This window comes from Miniopterus schreibersii (assembly GCF_964146895.1).
Source record: "Miniopterus schreibersii genome assembly, chromosome: 5".
Classification (NCBI taxonomy): Eukaryota; Metazoa; Chordata; class Mammalia; order Chiroptera; family Miniopteridae; genus Miniopterus; species Miniopterus schreibersii.
The window spans coordinates 23,705,241-23,726,566 of NC_138106.1; the positions used below are offsets into that span (position 1 = coordinate 23,705,241).

Genomic DNA, 21,326 nt, shown 5'->3' on the forward strand with positions numbered 1-21,326 from the left:
TATCGGAGCAATTTTTATATTCCCAGAGTAGGATACTTTCATTTTACAGTACCTTCCAAGGTAAAGTACTTAATATGATACTATATACAGTTCTCCAAGAGAGGTAGCATGGTTTTTAAGACTATCAAATTTATAATAGTAAAAGCTGACTTTAAGCATATCTAGTAGAGCATGACCCTTATTTAAATTTCCTTAACTGTCAAATTTAAAAAATATATTGTTATCAAACTAAACATTATTATCTGAACTTATTGAAAATGCCACTATTTCTTTGGTCTTTCATAGAGGTCAGCAGAATTTTTTTTATGTTTATGATTCCTAGTAATGTTAAAATTATCATTCTTAATTATGATTGCTAGGTGATAGACATTGTAGTACTTGATTTAAATATAATCTTGGGTGGGTGGAAGTGGAAGAGAATATAGGAGGGATAAATGGTGATGGAAACAAATAAATTAAAAACTTAAAAATAGATAAATAAATAAATACCTTATTTTCATTCCAATTACAGAAGTTGAGATTTGGGGGACACAAATCATCTCTTTTAGGTAGGTTATATTCTTATTTACTGAATTTTAAAAAATAGATATCTGACAGTAAGAATTAGTCTTATCATCTATAGTTACACTCAGTATGAACTACAGATATTTTTCTAAGTTGTGATTTTTTAGCAGCAGGTTCAAGTTTATAGAGAAAGCATTTAAGAGGGTTTTGCATATTGTCTTTCTAACGTTTGTTCCTGTTTTGTCCTTGGGTGTGTTGTGTGGTCAGCTTTCCACTTTGAGGCTTAATACAGGGACAACGAACACCACTAGACAAACTGGCACTGGGAGTAAGGATGCATAGTGTCGTCAGCTCTGCTTCAGTGGCCATCTGGAGAACTGAGTTCTTCCATTTAAAATTAGTAGTAACTTGTTAGACTTTGGTTTCCTTAGCAGTATTTGAGGCAAGCTGTTCTTCCCTTTATCTCTTAAAATGTGCTTTGTTCTTTAGTACACCATTACATAAAGAACTGCTGTGGTGCTTGTATCTTATAAGACAATCTGTGGCAAGATCAGGGATAAAACTGAGGGGAAATTTCTAGAACAGAAAAATCAGACTCAAGGTTAATACATGAAAGCATTCACTAAGTGATGGTTTCCTCTTTTCCTTTCTATTTTACTTGTTTTAAATTAAATTGACTGACATTAATTTCACAGCAATTATGAAGCTGCTCTAGCACAATATTGATAACTAAAATAAATACAATAAATCTTTTATTTTTTAAATCAACCATGGAAACAGCAGCTCTGTTAAATTTTAATTAGTATAATATAAAAACACAAGCAATGAAACAATGTTACTCAAAATTGGAATACTCAAATTGCAAATTTATCTAACTTTAGAGATTTAGATCTCTCCCTTCAATAAGCAGTTGCCATCCCCACAGAAGAGCTGAAATTAGAAATGATTTTGCCATATTTTTTCTAGACCATGTTCACTGTTGTCTTTCATTTGAAGGTACTAGAAGTGTTCAGGATGCCCTTCATAATGTCATAGGATTTCCACAATTCTCTAACTGCTCAATCATCTTTACTTTCATCCTCAGCATTCCATGATGGTCCTCTCTACACATTTTTTTTTGGGGGGGGGGGGTTAGGATTATGGTTTTAAACTTCACTTTGGCTATTTCAAAGCTCACTTTGACTATTTACCAATAAAATTTAAAAGATATATTAATATGTAGGTAGAACTTTTTAGATGTTGAATTAATTTATTACACTCTTCTTTTGGATGTTAAATTATCAAATATTTGTGTTGATCCCCTTACTATAATGTTTTATTCTCTTTTCTGTTTCTTTCTTATTGAATGAATAATTTTTAGTTCTTAAATTATTAAAGACTGAAGGTCAATTTTGATTTTGTATCACCTATTTTTCTTTAGTAGATACCTGGTGACATTTATATCCAAGGATAGGTTTACAATGGGAGAATTTATATATGGTATACCAATATTTTGTAAAGTCAATACTACTTTACAAAATGAAGGTTATTAACCCTCAAACACAATTAGTTGAGAGCATGTTCTGTTTAAACCATAATTGGCCCACCAATTAAATTCACTTATTTATACCAAAATCTTTCCTAACCCCCAAAAAGGAGACAGAAAGTTAAGACATAACATTGAAATAAATTTCTAGGCTCAAAATGGTGCTTGGAGATGCTATGTCAGCAAACCAAAACAGAGATAACTTTCATGTTCCTCCCATAAATGCTCCACTTGACCAGAACACAGAATATCCAGTCAGCCAGTCCCCAAGCATCAAGCCAATTCTGGGCTCTCTATTTATTTTTGTTGTTCCTTAATCTCTCTAAATAAGGTCAGATATGCAACCCCAACAGTCATGTCCTGTCACTGCATTGCTGCTTCTATAGGTGCTTCTAAAACTCTCTGTTGCTCAAACATCCCTTGGGAAGCGCGCTCCAGCGCTGGCGAGGCACTGTTCTCGCCCAACCCAGAGACTATTTTCCCTGAGTAAAGGGCTTCCAGCTCATTACTGAATTGTCTTATTTTTGTCATTCGATGACAATAAATATAAATGTATATGTTTTAAACAAATTTTCTGTAGAAGTTTCAACATAAGAAAGGGCAATTGTAAAGATAAAATTCAATTTCATATTTAGAAGTCAATAATTTTTCTTACTTTAATATTACTTATTCATTATATGTAAATGATCTCCATTGTACTACTAATGGTAGAAAGAAAATGTAATTAAATAGAAAAAGATATAAACAACCAATAGGGTTCTATACAATAATTTGGGTAGAGATTTAAAATTCTATCTTAATTTATACACAGTTTATTATAATACTAACTAACTAACAGAAGAATATCTGGACCTAAAGTTGATGGAGATGACAAGATCAAAACCGGTGCATGTTTGAATTTTAAACATTTTTATCATTGTTAGGCTTCTATAACTTCCACAATGGTTGCTTTGTAATAAAACCCCTTATATTAACAAGGTCTAAATAACTTATTTTCTAATAACTCAAACTGATAAGTAGATAGAACATTGTAAATTGTTATTTTCATAATAATTTAAAAATAAAACCTGAGATTGCAAAGTCTAGTTTTAGAAACAGAATTAGTTTGAAAATTCTACCAATAGTTCCTGGCTTATGTTATTTTCCATTCATTCTTTATTTCAGGGTTAATTAATGAGTATATTTTATGCAATGTTCATTTTCCAGAGGTTTTCTTTTCTTAAAGAAAAAAATAAAACAAAACTCAAACCCAAAACTAAACTATAAAATATACTCAAACACATATTCATAGCGTTAGAGATTCAGGCTAAGGAAGAAGGAAACCTTATTTCTATTAGAATATTAATATTTAGATTAACTTTTGTCCTTATGATATTAATCTTTACTTGCCCCAGCTCACTTAGCATTTTAATGTAAACCCTAAACATACAAGCTGAGCTTTCCTAGCCCTAGAACCAATCCTGAGAACTGTAGACATCAGAAATACAGGGTGTCCCTTGAGACCCCCATTCCCCAGTCCCTGCTGTCCTGACCCAGTTGCAAGAGCCAGCTCTCAGTTCGGTGTTCTTTATTTTTCTGCTCTTCCCACCAACCATGGGCCCTTGACTGATGTCCCTCTGACACCTTTCTCAGTTTTGCTAAACCCTACTGCTAGGGGCTATTTTCAGTTTTCTGTAGTAAATGTGACTTGCGGTTAGAATGACCAGATTTAGAAACAAAAAGACAACAAAAACAAAAACAGAACACCCAGTCAAATGTGAATTTCAACTGAGCAAGTAACTTTTTTAAATTAAGTACGCTCCATGCAAATGTGTGGGGCATACACTAAAAAAACAAATAAAACAAAACAAAAATGTTGTCAAGCTGATTTAATTTAACTGGGTATTCTGTACTTTATCCGGCAACCCTCCTTTGATATGTGTGTAGAAATATGTGATGTGTTTTACATATATTTTCTCAAATTTCCATGACAACCCAGGAGGTAGGTATTAGCAGTCCCATACTAAACATAAGGAAGCTAAGGACAAAAGGGATTCGATTATTTTCTATTCCACTGGTACACAAAAATTCTAATAGAAGTGGAACAAAGTACAGGGAAGATGTACTTGATTTCCATCAGACCACAGGGTTCAAATTGGATCTCTGGCTCTACTAATAAATATCTGTGGAATTTTGAGCAGCTTAAGCTCTGTAAACCTCAGTATCCTTGTCACCACCTGTTGATGATGATCATATTTCCCTAAAGAGCTGTCATAATCAAAGTGAAGTCCTGCACACAGAGCTAGCACATGTTAGCAGTTAATACATTTTAATTAATATTATTATTAACACAAGCAACACAATAGGCTTAAAGTGATTAATCAAAGGCCATTTGGTCATTAGTTTCTTTTCTTTTTAATCTTCACCCAAGGATATGTTTTCATTGATTTGAGAGAGAGAGAGAGAGAGAGAGAGAGAGAGAGGGAAACATCCATGTGAAAAAGAAATGCTGATCAGTTGCCTCCAGTAAACACCCCGACCTGGGATTGAACCCACAACCTGTGTATGTGCCCTGACCAGAATCAAACCAGCCGCCTTCTGGTTCACCAACCGAGTCGCACTGGCTAGGACAGTCAGTACTCTCTTAAGAGTAGCCCGACCACATAACAAGGCTAAACAATAAGAATATTATTATATTGAATAACATATTTAATAATATTAGTATTATCATTATGTGCAAACAGTATTCTTCAAGGGCTCAGTTATTTTTATTATAACATGTTCATTTTATTTTAACAACTTAATTTTCCTGACATTGCATATTTCCCTGAATGCTAAAGGACACTACATAGCATATTACCTGGTCGCAGGGTCAATATTTTATTTTATTTTATTTTTTAAATATATCTTTATTGATTTCAGAGAGAGGAAAGGAAAGGGAGAGAGAGAGAGAAATATCAATGATAAGAGTCACTGATCGAGCCCGCAACCCGGGCATGTGCCCTGACCAGGAATCGAACCCCGATCGCCTGGATCCTAGGTCGACACTCGAATGCTGAGCCACGCCTGGCCGGGCAGGGTCAATATTTTATTACTACTTTTACTAGTTCACATATTGGAGGTTATTTCCCAACCTGCTTGTCTTGCTGTTAGTCTCTGCCTTCTGGGACTGTTATAAAGTTGCTTCCTCCCTTAGTTCTCAGAAAACTGCCCCTTCTGATTTGTCTCTCATCTTAAAAAATAAGACCAATTCTTTAGAATTTAGGGCACATTACAAGTCAATAGGTTCCACATGATAAAATACAACCCTTTATGTGGAATAAATAAAAGGTGGGCAAAACTAGGTTTACAGTTGTCAGTACACAAAACAGAATTTATTCTTGTATTATTTATTTATTAATTATTATATCATTATTATTATCATTATTATTTACCTACCTTTGCCCACTCCTGTATCAAATAAATATTTCATGATAGCTTTTTTTGGTGTTCAAAAAATTAGGGTGGTGGTTTTATTTCACCTTTGTTTCTCATCTCTTGAATCCTTTAGTTTGTGTCCCACAAAATCCACGTTACTGACTGCCTGATTTCTAACCAAGTGGCTTGCATTGTATGTAGATACATTATTTTCTTAAAATAAAATAAAGAATGGAAGAAAATCAGGTAGATGATTATAATGATGACACAAAACCAAATTAGCCACATTAATCATTGTACCATTCCCATCAACGCACAAACATACTACAGTATCTCCCATATGGAAGCAAAAACAATCAAAACCCCTCACACCCTCTGTTGTCCCCACATCCTTTCGTTTGATTTCCCCCTCCACTTCAGAGTAAAGCTCTTTGGAAAAGTTGATTCAAACTGCAACTCTAATTCCTCTCCTCCCATTCCCTTTGGAATCTCCATTCAGGGTTTTGTTCCCACCATTCCTTCAAAATATCACATGTCTTTGCCACCAATAACCTTCACATTTCCAAATCCACAGATCTTTCTACACAGTTTCATATAGTTTTCATTATACTTGTCCTGTATTTGATAAAGATATTAGCTCCTGCCTTGAAATGCTTTCTGCTTTTGGCCCTGGGAGATATTCTGTTCTCTTAGTTGCCCTTCCAACTCTTTGACTACCCATTCTCTCTGCTGGTTTCCTTTCCTTCTCCTGACGTCTAACCTTGGAGTGCTCAGACATCTGCTCTGTCTACAACCTCCACAGATGACATAATCCTGTCTCATGGCTTTAAACACCATCCTCCTCTGTTAGATATCAAATTATACCTCTAGACCCTACCTCTCTCTTGATGCCAGACTTCAGTGTCTGAATAGCTATTTTATTACTCCAGGTGTCTGCAAAATAGGCACCTTAAGCTTAAAGTGTAATTTTGACTGCAGAACCCCAACTATATCCTACCATAGTCATTCTAATCTTGGGAAATGGCACCTCTGCTCTTCTGGCAGCTCGGGTCAAACCCCTTGGAGCACCCTTGTCTCTTCTTATTACCTCATAGCCTACATCCAATCTACCAGCAAGTCGTGTCAGAGCTTTCAAAGTACATCCTGAATCAGACCATTTCTTTCCACTTAAAATCCAAGACACGGTTATTTCGCGCCTAGATTTCTACATGGCCTCTTAGCTCTTCTCTCTGTTTCACATTATGTACCCATAAGAGAGACGCTTATAAAATTTAGCCTAATTGTGGCTCAACTGCCCCAAATCTCTCATGGTTTACTGTATGACTAAGAATAGATTCCAAGGAGTTGCCTAAGCCTCAAACCCTATATATCGTGGCCCTCTATGCTTCTCTGATTTTAGCTTCTACCACTCACCACACACAGACTAGCTTTCTTGTCTTCCTTCAGCATCTTAAGTACTTCAGTCTTAGGCATGTCCTCGCTGCTTTCTCTTCTGAGAAAACTTTCCCAAGATACCTACATGATAACTTTCTCCCAGATATCCAAATGATTAACTCGGTAACTGTGCTTTAGTATAACTTTGTCAGAGGCCTTTCATGACAACTCTACAAGTGATTTCACATTCCACTCACATCATGCTCTGCGTCTCTACTATGCTTAATATATATGGTCATTGTAAAATATATTATATATTTATTTGTTTATTGTCTTTTTCCTTCTAATAGATTGTAAGACCCTGGAAGGTAGGAATTTTGTTTTTCTCCTCAATGCGTTTATTTTATTTTTTTTATTACCTGCATATATTTTTATTACTGCTGTATCCTTACACCTAGGTAATGCTTGGTGCATAGAGACTTTCAAATATATTTATTGAATTACTTAAATGGAAGAATGAATTATCAAATCAACATAGTACATGACCCATCCACACACACAAAAATTTTAACTTGTGCTTAGCAAGTGCTCTACAAAAATGTAGATATTCATTTGATAAAATGTGTAATTTTTCATACATCCAGAAACATCAGTGTTATGGATTTTAAGAAAAATATGAAAACTAAGACATGTGACAACATTGGATTATTATTTTGGTTTGTAATGGATTATTAGATAAATATATTTTAATTAATATTTTAACTCTAATAAAATAAATATTATTTTGATATCAATCCTTTCAGACTGATACACCAACAATAATTCAATTTAATTTGTAGAAGATAGAGACTCGCTTTTACATAACAGAGGTCTATGGACAAGTTAGTATTAACATTTTATTTATAATAAATCTATAGATCATCCCAATAGGTTAATAGTACCTATCATGATAATAGGAAAAGTCCAAGCAATATATTAACATATAAAAAATAAAAGAGGGTGAAATTATGCTTTTTAGCACTCTGACCTTGAGTGTTATTGACTGGGATTGCAAATTGGAGCAAGAATAACTTTTTGGAATTCATCAATCAGACCAAACACATTTTAGTTATATTTGATTTTGGAACAGTAAAAAACACATATCATTTTATACAGTAAAAATATTTAAGGTCACTCTATTTTGTTCTTTGTGAAATTTGAAGTTATTATTTTGTGTCTGACAAGTCTTTTAAAGTATTACATTTATATTATGACTTTAATTAAAAAATAATTGATTAATTAATTCTAATGTCAGACTGAAGTTAAGATTTACAAATGTTATAGTTTTTCCAAATACAGAATGCACTTGGGAAAACACAGAGAACAAATCACATTATTTCTAAGCATAAGGATCCAATAAATAGGATTTTTCATTTCTTTAATGATCCCCCTTATACTACAAAAGCATTAGTTTCCTCCCTCTTCACTGTGATGGAGTATCTTGAAGCACTTAGTCAAACATATTTTAGTTTTATAGCTATCCTCATAGATGGAGCCCTTTGGGGATCTGGTTTCTCCTTCTCATTCCACAGTCACCCATGGTAAAATATTGCTGCACTCTGAAATGGTTTTGCAAGTGATCTTATGTACACTTTAAATTGCCCCATAATGTAATTCTTCCTTTTCAAATAAGTTACACTAATGCATATATGGTTTTTTTCACCTACAATTATATTCTATCTGGTAAACTTTAAGTACTTTAACAGAAACACTCCAGCTAACATTTATTGTTTTATTCCTTGTAAAATAATTCCTCACCTAATTCCTAAGAGGGTTAAAAAATCTTGAAGTAATAGAACATTAGTGCCATCATGACAGTGATAAAATAAATCCAAGGGGATTTGAACCTTCGCCCTTTTGCAAAGTCATCAAAATGTTCCAGTTAGGTTAATTATGATAATGTACCACAATAATTATAGAACCAGAGGGTAAGGATTTTTTCTTTACTCAGGAAACCACATGAACTCTAGTTGTCAGAAAATCTAATTGTAAGCCTGATAATAATTAGACTAGATGGCCAGATAACAGACCTTCACAAACTTAAACTTGTCTCTATATGTCATGATGTCTAATTTTAGTCTGTTCTCTGTCCTTACTTCTGTAACATTAACCAGGCAAGTATCAGCATGTTAGGATATTAAAATTATTAGTTTGCAACCAAATGTATTTTCTGAGTATATTTAATGAGTGCTTTCAATAATTCATAGTGAAAGCAGTCTAGTAAGTGGATAATAGAAGGAAATGAAAGTTAATAGTGTTGAGTCATAGTTAATCTTTGTTCTGTTACCTATTAGCTCCAATTCCCTTTTCTTCTATGGACCACACTTTTATCTTCTGGGGGAAAAAATGTTAGATAATGTCATCATTTCAGCATTTTTTTATTCTAATAGAATCCATATGTTTCATACTTCATTAGTGTAATGGTACCATTCATGTTAAAACTACCTTTAACTGCTATTCTTTTGGCATATTTAAGAAATCTCTTACTAAGAAATGTGTTGTCATGAAGGCCTAGAATATTATTTTTTAAGTTGAAAAGTATAATAAAAAATAAATTTAAGTGTAACTTGAATATTATTTTCTTGGTGAAGAAAATTGCATAAAATCTATATAAGCAGTACAGACCCATGCTAAATTCCTATACAGAGATTTAGGAAAAAGGAGCACTGGGTCTCCACTTACGTTTTCTTTGACTTTTCCTCAGTTTTTCTATTACCTTTTGGAAACATAAAATGATTCCAGGTAAGAAAAATGAATACACAAAGGAAATATAAATATACCCATTTGAAAAATAAGTGGGATTAAAATATTGTTTATTCAATTACTTTATTTCTTATGTCATATATAAGTAAACAAGATAGAAATATACCTATTAAATCCTAAATATTATTAAATCAACTTCACAGATACATATTAAAATTTGTTATTATTGGGTGTATTTCTAGTAGTATAATGAAGTTATGGTTATATACATGAGACACCCATCCCTCAGTGTGTATATATGTAAATATACCCCCTAAATAATTCAAATCAGAAAGTTCACTGCACATTTAGCACTAAGTATTCCTGATTAACTGTTTTATCATAATGAAATGTCTCTCTTTGTCCTGAAATTGGTTTTGTCTAATATTAAAATAGGCACATCAAGTTTCCCTTGATATGTTTGCATAATATATATTGTTTTACCCAACCCACCCACCTTTACTTAAAAGCTTTCCTTACAGTTGGTATAATTAATCCAATTAGCATTTAGTGTAAATATCAATGTGGTTTTGTTTAAATCTACCTTCTTGCTATTTTTTATGCATTTTTAATTTTTTATTATTTTTATTACAGTTCGCATTCAACACTTTTTTGCATTAGTCAGGGGTCCAGCACATTGGATAGACATTCATGTAGGTTACCAAGTGTTCCTTCTGATAATTCAAGTGCCCACCATAGTTATTACAGCACTGTTAACTGTATTCCTTATGCTATATTTTACATCCCATGCCTGTTTTGTAACTACCAATTAGTACTTCTTAATCCCATCACCTTTTCTGACCCTGTTCCCCAACATCCCTCCCCTCTGGCCTCCATCAGTCTGTTCTCTTAATCTGTTTCCTTTTTGTTCTTTAGATTCCATATATAAGTGATACCATATGGTATTTGTCTTTCTTTGAACTATTAGTTGTCACTTCCATCTTGCTTTTTTTTAAAAAAATGTATCCTTCATATGACTCCTTTGCAGCTTTTTTATATTAACTGAAAATCTTTTGTTATTCGTTTTTGTATAGATTTTTTAAAAATATGTTTTTATTGATTTTAGAGCGAGAGGAAGGGATAGGCAGAGACAGATACATCCATGAGGAGGAAACATGGATCTGCTGCCTCCTGCACACCCCCTACCTGGAATCGAGCCTGCAAGCAGTGCATGTGCCCTGACAGTAATCGAACCTGTGAGCTGTTGGTGCATGGGATGACACTCGACCAACTGAGCCACACCAGCTGGGCTGTATAGATGTTTTAGAGGAAATCTTGCAGAGTATAGTCTCTTACTAGAACCAGATTAAATTAGAAAACCACAATAAGATATCTAGAAATTATCCCAGTATTTGCAAGTTAAATAACAGACTACTGAAGAACTCAGTGATTAAGTAAAAAATCACAAAGAAAAATTCAAAATTATTCTGAAGCTAATCATAATGAAACATACAGTTTATACTTGACATTATTTAAGAAGAAAAATTTATTAACACATTTTATAAACCATAAACTTGAAAACTAAATTTTCTGAATGATAATTATAACTAATAGCTCAACTTTTTTACTTTCTTAATGTATCATATTTGGGTAATGTGGAAGTAGAAATCTTCTTCTTATTAACATTTGGAATGAATAATTCTTTGCTGTGGTGCCATCCTGTGCATTACAAGGTGTTCAGCAGCTTCCTTGGCCTTTACCTTAGTAACACAACATTCCTAAACATGGCACTCAAAAACAGCTCCAGGCATTATTCCCTGGACTGAGAACCACGGAGTTATATTTCTACACCTAACACTTACCAACTTTGTTTCCATTGGAGTTTATTTAACCATTCTACGCTCCTATATTTGTTGATAAGTATGATTTGAAGAAAAGATAATGCACACCAGGAGATTAACATTGTGTTTGCCATGTCAACTCTCAACAAATATGAAGTTATCTGTTCTCAACTGTGTAAATATGGACTGTAAAAAAACTCACCAACTAAAATGGCATCTTGCTATGGTTAAACTACTTAAAAAGTTTGCTTTAATCTTTTGGTTTATAATCTTGTTTATATGAATTTATCATTATAATTAAAATGTGTCAACCTTCATTTATTTCCCATTAACATACGTTAATCATAGAAGTAGACTAGGATTAAACAATCCATTTTATTGTGTCAAAGATTCTCTTTTCCCTGGCCAGTGTGGCTCAGTTGGTTGAGCACCATCCCATGCACCAAAAGGTTGCTGGTTCGATTCCAGCTGGGGTACATGCCCAGGCTTCGGGCTCAATTCCCAGTAGGGGCATAAAGGAGGCAGCCTATTGACATTTCTCTCTCTCCCTCTCCCTCCTTTCTCTCTAAAAGTCAATTAAAACAAAAAAAAGATTCTACTTTTTGATCTGTCCATCTGAGCGCCATAAACAAGACATTTACCACATCTGATTCCCAGTGTTCTCTATTATGACATGAGAAAATATAAAGTCCCTGATGATTTCAACATGCAAAATATGAAGTCCTTTAAAAATTATAAGCATCAATAATTTTAAGAAATCCTTCTTAAATTATTTATAACCTCTAAAATGATAAGAAAGAATTGAAAACATCATTTGCAACATTTTAAACAAAAATAAAATTAAGGAAAAAAAAACACAAGAAAAAAACACAAAATCTAACCATGTATATAAAAAACAACCAAAACATTTTTAATGATTTAATATGAATATAGCCTTTAGGGGGAGAACAGAATGAGATATAAGTAATTTAAATGCAACTCTAGAAATAAAATGATCTTTCTTAAGTAGAAATTCAAATCAATGTTGAAAGGCATAATATATTACATATCAAGATATTGCACAACTTCAAATAATAATAGCCCACGTATCTTATAAAAAATTATATTTTTTACTCATACTAGCTTTTACAGATTCTCATTCAAGCATTAACTAAATATTTGTTTAGTAAATATACCCAAGTCATTACTTTAATGAGTATCACCATAATTTTTCTTTCAAGAAGCTAGTGTAGTTTAGTTTAGGAGGCTCAGGATACAATGAAAGGTAGTATATGGACAAGGTACAGTCAATAACTTTTGTGAGAGTGAAAACGTGGTCTGAAGCAATTACAACTCTAGGAATTAAAGATATGCTTGATGAAACATGAAGTTGCTGAGGAGCTTAAAAAAATAGTAGGACTTGTTGTTTTTTTAAAGGAGAGGGGTAGATGTCCTAAACAGGGCATAGAGCAAGAGCAAGGCTATGCTTGAAATCCTTGGGATTGGTAAGATCACCATCCTACCAAGCGGCCAGATGTTGCTGGGAATATGGTTTGCAGCCGGATTAGATAGGCCTCTCAATGCCAGATGGAAGGCTTTTAGCTTTTATACACAGCAGATTAGGATACTTTTGTTTAGAATGACATCATACAAGTATTTTGTAACATGGAGAAAAACAAATTTGAAATGGGAATTGGAAAAGAAAACCAGAAAGTAATAATATTACTACCAACATTTAAAAAAATATGACAGTATGACAGATTGGATTAATGCCACAATTAATCGGTAAGTTTCTGTAAGCACTACTTTTAATATAGATGCCCAATTTCTATTTTTTATTATTCTAATTCATACAAATGTATGAAATGTATGAAATTTATTTTTGGTTTACAAACGCAGTTAAAGGGAAAAAAATTTTCTATACACATACATTTTTATATTTAGAAAACATACAAATTAGAGTATATTCAAACAGATTATTTTTTCCTGATTCTTGCAGACATATAACACTATTTATAACATATGAGGGAAAATATGCTATTTTGTAAATTTTCTGATTATCTATTATCAGCCATACGACTCCTCAACTGGAAGGCAGCTATGCTAATCGTGAGGAGCCCTGTAGCTCCTGTCCAACACATGTCACCTAAAAGTTCTGAGTAAACCTATTAGGGGGGGAAAATTCAATGAAATAGAAAACTGTATTTTGGGTAATCTAAGGACCAACCCCATCACCATCTTGTCCTTTGATTTTCCTGAGCAGGCATGCTTTTCTTTGAGTATCAGGTACCACTGTTCCCCTGCTTAAGAGAATGAGAAGATACATTCCTACTCTTTTCTAACCCTGTGAACATTAAGAACTTTCAGGTTAAAAAACATGGTCATAGTTATTTTAGTTCTCAAGGTAAACATCTATTTCCCTACAAACTCTGGCTTACATTGCTAAAGTGCTCTGCTGTATTTCGGAAATGTTATCAGAAAATATTTTTCATAAAAGTTCTTTGATTATTTTTTTTAAGCACACTGATGCAAGGAATTGAAATTCACTACATAGTAAAAAACAAAACCAGCTTAAAGTACAAAGGGAATACATATTGAAAATGTCTCTGTGCTTTTAATGAAGCCTACACCAAGCACCAAGAAAAGCTAAGCAAAACAAAACAAAACAAATAAAACAAACAAAACAAGAACAATTACTAAAATTGGCACTTACCCATATTTTGCAAAATTTGCCCAGCGTTTCATTATGGATCTACTCAAAATTTCCTCAGCTTTTGTGTAGTTTGCTCTTCTTTCCAGAGGTAGACCAAAGACAAATTCAATTTCATAGCCATGCATCACTCCCATCCATTCAGGCCACGGAAGTTTGGAGGATCGGTGTTCAAAATAGTAGAAAAAGGCATTACTTCCCAAATCTGCGAACTTTTTGGTGAACTCCAAGGCGGGGCATATGAAATTGTAATCCCCAACCACATCATCCAAGGCCTCGCGGTAGTTTTCAGCTCTTTGATCGTCTAACCAGTCCATGTAATGGAAAAGAATCGATTCCCTTCCAAATTCACTCACTTCTGGAAAAAACATTTTTAAACTTTCTTGAAATTCTTTTCTACTTATGAGACTGTTATTATCTTTGCTGAAACCGGGAGCTCCATATACTAAAAACGCTGTTCCTTCATCTTTATTAACACCCACCAAGATCTGGGTTTTTTTAAACTCTCCAAGTCTGAGTAGTGTGTCCGGCATGTCAGTGAGAAAATCGCCATCCACAGTTGGACCAAAAGTTATCGACAAGAGAGAATTGGAGGCGACAACAAATACTTCATTCAGAAGAATTTCCTGGGGATCTTTACTTCGAAGGCATTTGATTATCTCGGTCTCATTTTCTCTAAAGCAACCAATAAATTTAGCTAAGGTCAATGTTCTATTCCTAGCTTCATAAAGAGGTGTTACTGCCCAAGGGGCATTAGAAGATCCACTTTGCAGAATTGCTCTGGTAAACAATGGGTGGCTTCTATGGGAAAGTAAGTGAAGGCCAACTGAAGCTGCTCCTGCACTTTCTCCAAAGAGAGTTACACTTTTAGGATTTCCACCAAAGGCTGCTATATTTTTTTGGACCCACTGAAGTGCCAACTGTTGGTCAAACAAACCCATGTTCCCCGGTGCCTCTGAATTTCCTGGTAAAGCTAAAAATCCTAGGGCACCCACCCTATAGTTCATTGAAACTACAATAACTCTTTCAACCCGGGCCAGAAACTTGCCATCATAAACAGGTAAAGATGATGTTCCAGTTTGAAAACCACCACCGTAGATCCATATCATTACAGCCGCATTTTTTGGTTTAGGTACAGGAACCCATACATTCAGATATAAACAATCTTCACTGAGGTCAGTATTTGGATTCCACATCTCTGATCCAATGAAGCCTGGAAAAGTTTGATCTATGTTCTGATAGCAAGAATTTGCATATTTTGTGGCATTCCAAATATTGGACCACTTGGTCAAGGATTGTGGCTTTTTGAACCGAAGCGTACCAAGAGGTGGCTGTGCATAGGGAATTCCAAGAAAGGCTGCAACTGTGCCGCCAAGAACTGGCAAGTGCATCCCTCTGACTTTACCATTCTTGGTTGTAATGATGATGTCTTCCTCAGTGTGTGCTTTCCCAGTAAGTATCCAGAGCAGGAGAAACTGCAGAAGAAATTGGATGCACATGATTGTACCCTTGCTCTGCATATTAGTTTCTGAAAGAGAGGTAAGTAGGAAGTGTTAACAACCCCATGCATCTGGCCTTATATTTTATTGATAATAACTAACTAAAAGATAGTAGTTCATATTAATCCTACAAATGATGAAAACTAATAGATCTGCAGCCACTGCAAAGGTTTATGTAAAAAGAAACAAACATAAAGCAGTTGGAAACATTTTAGTCTTTAATTTCAAAAACAAATAAGTGGAATGAAAAAGTAGAAACTATTTTACTTTGGAAAAATTCATCATAAAACTTCTGTAAGGAAGATTTAGTATTTTATAGAGGATATTTGTCTCAAGCATGTATGTACACTTCTTACCATACACAGCGCCACCATAGTGGCATTAAGTGATAGTCTGTTTATTACAGATATAATTTCTACCTTGGTTAGAGGAGGAAATAAAAGCCCATGTATTCTATGAAGTATGTACAGTTCTAATCACAGCTGGCTGGCTCTTAACAGAACTGAGATTAGGTTAAGAACCTTTAAGGGTCCTTAGTCTTCTATTATTGTCTTTTTCAGTTTCCATGGTCCCTTCTGTGGTCTTTTTTGCCGGTATACAATCTCAATCTATGGTAAGAAGAGATTTTGGACAATCTATTCATTGCATATTAAGTTACAAAAAATACACTACTTCCCTTTTATCCTACACATTGTGAAAACTAACAAATCCGTTACCCTTATGAAATCTACGGAAAAAAATTGGAAAGAGAGGTCTGCGGATATGTACAAGTTGAATTCTCTGAAACTGAATAACCATGAAGTCTTCCCTACCTGAATTAAAATGTCAATGGAGAGAACAAGTGGCTAATAATATAATTCATGGGAGGAGATACTGATTTAGAAGGAATTTTACACTCAGGGATTATTCAATGAAAATATGTTAATTTGTTATTTATTAAAGTATGCGCAATTAGTGAGGTTAAATATGTTAGCATGAGCAATATAATTCCAACTCACCTTCATGCTACCTATTGGAGAGTGTTACATGCCATATTATTAAATCTAAATTTTAATATTAAAATATGCACGTGTCCACATATTTATTTTTAGTGTAAGCTAACATTTTTATATTTAGCTGCAGTAATTTATTTAAATAAGTATTATTTTGCCCCTTTCATAACCTGTTATTCTCAAACCTAACTCGTTGCTCTGTAGTTTTATCATTAAGAGGTGTTTATATTATTAATATATACCATTACATGGTTAAACATTCTAAAGAGAAAGAAAGGTGGCTATGAAAATGTTAGTCTATATCTTTAAATCTTTATCAATAATTAAAATATTCAATAACATTTTATTTTTAATTAATTTTAGTGCAAATTGACTACTATCCCATTAAATAAACACTTTAAACACTGAGAACACTTAACACGTTTATCATAAAAAGTGGGGTGAATTTTCAAACCAAATACAACTAACTATCTGAATTTAGATCAGTTAATTTATTATCATAATGTTTAATACTTGAAAGAAGGGCAGGAGTTATTGTTTGGAATTACAAAAGGAAATGAAAGATGGGAATGAGAAGGGGGAAAAGCCTGAAACATAACTACTATAGTGTTCAAAGTTTATCAAATGCTCCAGGATATAAAAGCATACTGGAAATTTTGGAAGAACATTATAAACTTTTAAAAATACAACTTTCTAAATAAAAAAGGTAAAATAATTTCCTTCATTTTGATTTTTAATTCAATTTTGAAAGCAGTATCAGAATCCCTTGACCAATTTTAAAAAGAAAATTGCAATGTTGCAGTTTAAGATATAGGTGTAAGAAAATGATTGATATAAAGAGCTACATATTTGCTCATAATTGGATATCAACCAAATTTTCAAAATAATTGGCCGTCTAAGAACTTCTTAAAGAATGGTCAAGCAAATATTGGTGATAGTTTTCTCTGATATAGAGTAATTTTCCTGTATTTTAAATAGTTATAATAGGATATATATTTTATATAAAAATAATGGCTCTTAAAATAGTGGGCAAAGAGCTACATAGATAATATGATCTAGCACAGGCTCTGCTAAAATGAATTTGGTCAAATCAAAACAACTAAGCCTTTATACTAACCTAAAAAGCTTGTTTTGTTGCAGACAAAGTGAAGTGGTGAACTGAGGAAGTCTGTTTATAAATAGACTATACCACTGTCTTTCAGGGATCCTTCAAACACCCATTAGGCACTGAAAGGATGTATGCAGATAGAAGACTCTTTATTAGGTATGAGAAACATAAGATCTCTATCTGTCCTCAACTTGGAAGAACATTCACAAACTTTTCCTTATGTGAATAATTTGAACATTTAATATTAGACAGATATCTTGAGTCTTCTTTGAAAGTTGAATCTGTTTTTAGGTTGACATCTATTCAATTATAATTCTTTAACATCTGAGATCGTTTAAATAACAATGCATGCATTTTGCCATAAAAGCATTAAAATGAAGACAACATACAATTTAAATATGTATTATTAATTGTTGCCAAGAAATTAATCAAAGCATAAACTAAATTTGTAAATAAGATGTTACTTAAAAGATATTATTAGCTTATATTTAAAAACTGAAATGTGGAATAGATCCTAAATATTTTCTTACAATTGAAGAAGCAGGAAATTAAAAATAAACAATGACAACAAATCTAGGAGAATGAAACAAAACTTTGAAAATCCAATTATAAATTTTATTTGGCATCCAAAAAGCCATGTTATTTCCAACTTACAGAGAATGCTGAAGATTTTCATTTAGAGGATAAAGCCACTTTCTAAAAGCTCATGTTCATCCTTTTAAAAAGTAACTATTTATACAGGTGAAATATAATTATATTTATCACAACTACAAGACAGTTTGTATTATGGAAGGCATTACACAGACTAGTTATAGTTGCTCATAATTGAGCCTATTACCATGCAACATACATATTCAAATTTGGAAGGCACACTCTAAAAATTTTTAAAAATACAAATAGAAATAAACAACAAAATAACTTTGCTCACATTTAGTTTGCTTTTAATCATTTGTATAATTTATAGTCAATGATTAATCTTCTGGTTAAACAAGCATCGATATCAAAATCGAGGTAAGTTTACAAGGTTAGAATATGAGCAGAAGTCTATATTTTCTTATCGTCTCTATAATAATAAAAATAAGAGTAAATGTAAAATATTTTGCTATAATTTACACAAACATTGAAAGAGAACAAACAAGGCAAAGGGGGCAAAAGTTTTGGAAATCAAATTAGCAAATGGATTTTAGATATAAGAAACTTAGACCTTTCCTTTGCCAATGGATACCACTCAAGTTTCAGATGGCAAAATGTTAAGAAAAGTGCAATACTGTAGACAATGAGGACTAATCTTTTCATGCAACTGAGAAAAATAGAGTCAAACCGGTCACAGATCACTTCAGTCACTCTTCCTAAGACATTCACTAAACAGTGCATTTAAGGGTAAAACAGCACAAAATGTTTTCGCTTAGGAAGTGTACTGAGACCGGAACAGCGATTCCACAAGTGCTACGGTTCTTTATAGAAAGTTGAATAAATTCGTTACTCCCCGAATACTGTAAGGATCCGGCGCACGTGCCTGCTCGCCCGCTGCATCCGTCTGTCTGCGATGACCGTCCCCGCAGAGCAGCGAGGGGGCACAGCCAGCACGTGAAGAGATCAGCAGCCTGCCACAGAACGAGTTTCTCAGGAACTTGCAACCCTACTCAAAGCTGTAAATGCGGAGCAACTTACCCGGCTCAGTGCAACAAAAGATGCTAAAGTTTGCAAGCAGCGGAAAGCACGGACTGCCTCGGGGAGCGGCGGCGCGCAGCTGGCTGCAGCCCGGGATCCCAGCGCTCTGACATTACAATCAACTGGGGCTGGCAACGCTCGCGAGACTTGGCGCGCCGGCCGGGAGCGGCGGGGCTTCGCGCTCCGACATCTGTTCAGGGGCTGAGCGGACGGGCCGCAGTGATTCATTCACAAGAGGACGGCGGCTTCGTGGGTGAGGGTCGCGGGCGCCGTCCAACACAGGGGGAGAAAGGACTAGCAGCTTCTGTAACAGAAGCGGGCCTTGAACAGAAAATGAACGTTGTTGTTTTTTTTTAACACTACCAAAACTTTTAAGATTGTTTTCCCTCTGTTACAATTATGTATTTTTCTTAGGCTCCTTTTAAGACTTAATGATGGACCTGTTGTTCTAAAACATGCTGTTACTGAAATCTTTGTACCTTCCATCTGTGCTGGTCATAAAAGAATGTGAAAGATAAATCAAGAAACAGCACAATTATTCTGCATGGAAAGGTATGAAAAAGTATTAGTTATATTAACTGAATGAATGTCTCTGATACGTATGTCCTTTCAACCCTCACACCCCGACGCTTATTTAATTCATACAAATCTCAGTAATTTCCTTTTCAGAGGCCCTGCAGGCAGTCAAGCGTAATAAGAAGTCACAATTTTCTGGTGAAGACAAAGAAAATACAAAAAACAATCTTCACCAAACTCTATGGAAAAGGCATGTTTGTCAGCTGCAAGTGTGCACATTCTCAAGAATGTATTATTTTTCTTGAATTAGATATTTGGAAAAATGAAAAACAATATAACTGTTTAATGCCTAACTTCTCAATACAGTTGCATCCTTTATAATTTTCCAATAATTGCTTTCACTTTTAAATCCCTCGCTCTTGGCTCGCTATGGACTAACCAGCAGACATGTAATTGTAGGTATATCCATTTTTGCTTTTTAATATTGCTTAAGATTTCAAACATGCAATATAAGAACCATCATTTGTAACTGATTCTACTTTATGCCAGTCATTTTAATTGACGGTTTCCACAAATTATTTTATTTTACTCCAACAAATATGAGTTAAATATTATTAATCACAATTTTAGTTGATGAAGATACTACTTATAAAGATCAGACACTTGTTATATATCCTATCACTAATTGCTGTTAGAATCAGAATTTTAACCTAGATTTGTCTGATGTCATTTCATATCAACTGTTTCCAGGATAATAGCCATTTTGATCTCTTAAAGTTATCTATTCTGGGAGAGTTGTTACTTAAGAGGTATTTATTAGATAATAAGCTTCACATTTCACAATCATAATAATTTATCATTTATTTAGAACATAGTTTACTTAATGACAACCTACTTACATGAATGTTACAGACTACATGGTCTATCTAAAGTAGTACACTGACAATTATGGAATTATTGTCTAATATCCACTCACTACTGTGTAAAATATATCATATATATATACATATTTTATTTTCAACCAGAAACTAAACAATAACATGTTTTAAGCAGATTTTTATTTTTAGCATGTTTCAACTGGCTAACATCAACTGATTAGAAAACCTGACAATTTTTCCTCTGCTCAAGTTTTTCTTCAATGAACCTCCTTTAGCTGCTGCCCCTTAGTTCATTTTCTCTCATGATTTCTCGCCGTGCCACATTATATGATGCTTTATTTCAGTGCATGTTTTCTTTCTGTCTTATTCGAGGGTTTCTTTTCTTGTGGCTGAACATACATACGCTGCTTTGGTTCTGTGACTCCGTCACCTTTTCACACATGCCCAGCGGGAGAATGTAGATCACAGGAAGTGTCTCCTTTCAGGGTTAGTAGGCGAGTGTTGCCTGACAGCCTGCTAGGTAGATGACCATGCCATGTGCAGCATGCCTTGTAAGTGACGCTGCTGAAATACCACACCACTCTACACAGATTTGACACTACTCACATTTTG

At 33.9% G+C, this 21,326-nt stretch overlaps 1 protein-coding gene across 2 annotated transcripts in view; it reads right to left on the minus strand.

The window, feature by feature from the left end:
* Positions 1-19,519, minus strand: part of BCHE (butyrylcholinesterase) — a 54,198-nt gene extending 34,679 nt beyond the window's left edge. Inside the window, exons 1-2 of one of the 2 annotated variants that reach the window (XM_081139201.1) lie at positions 19,321-19,519; positions 14,054-15,578 (exon numbers count right to left, since the gene is read on the minus strand). In XM_081139201.1, the coding sequence (XP_080995327.1) occupies positions 14,054-15,570 (1,517 nt within the window). In that variant the 5' untranslated portion in view covers positions 15,571-15,578; positions 19,321-19,519. The remainder of the gene's footprint in view (positions 1-14,053; positions 15,579-19,320) is intronic. The other variant, XM_081139200.1, reaches the window with a different exon arrangement.
* Positions 19,520-21,326: the final 1,807 nt, after the last annotated feature.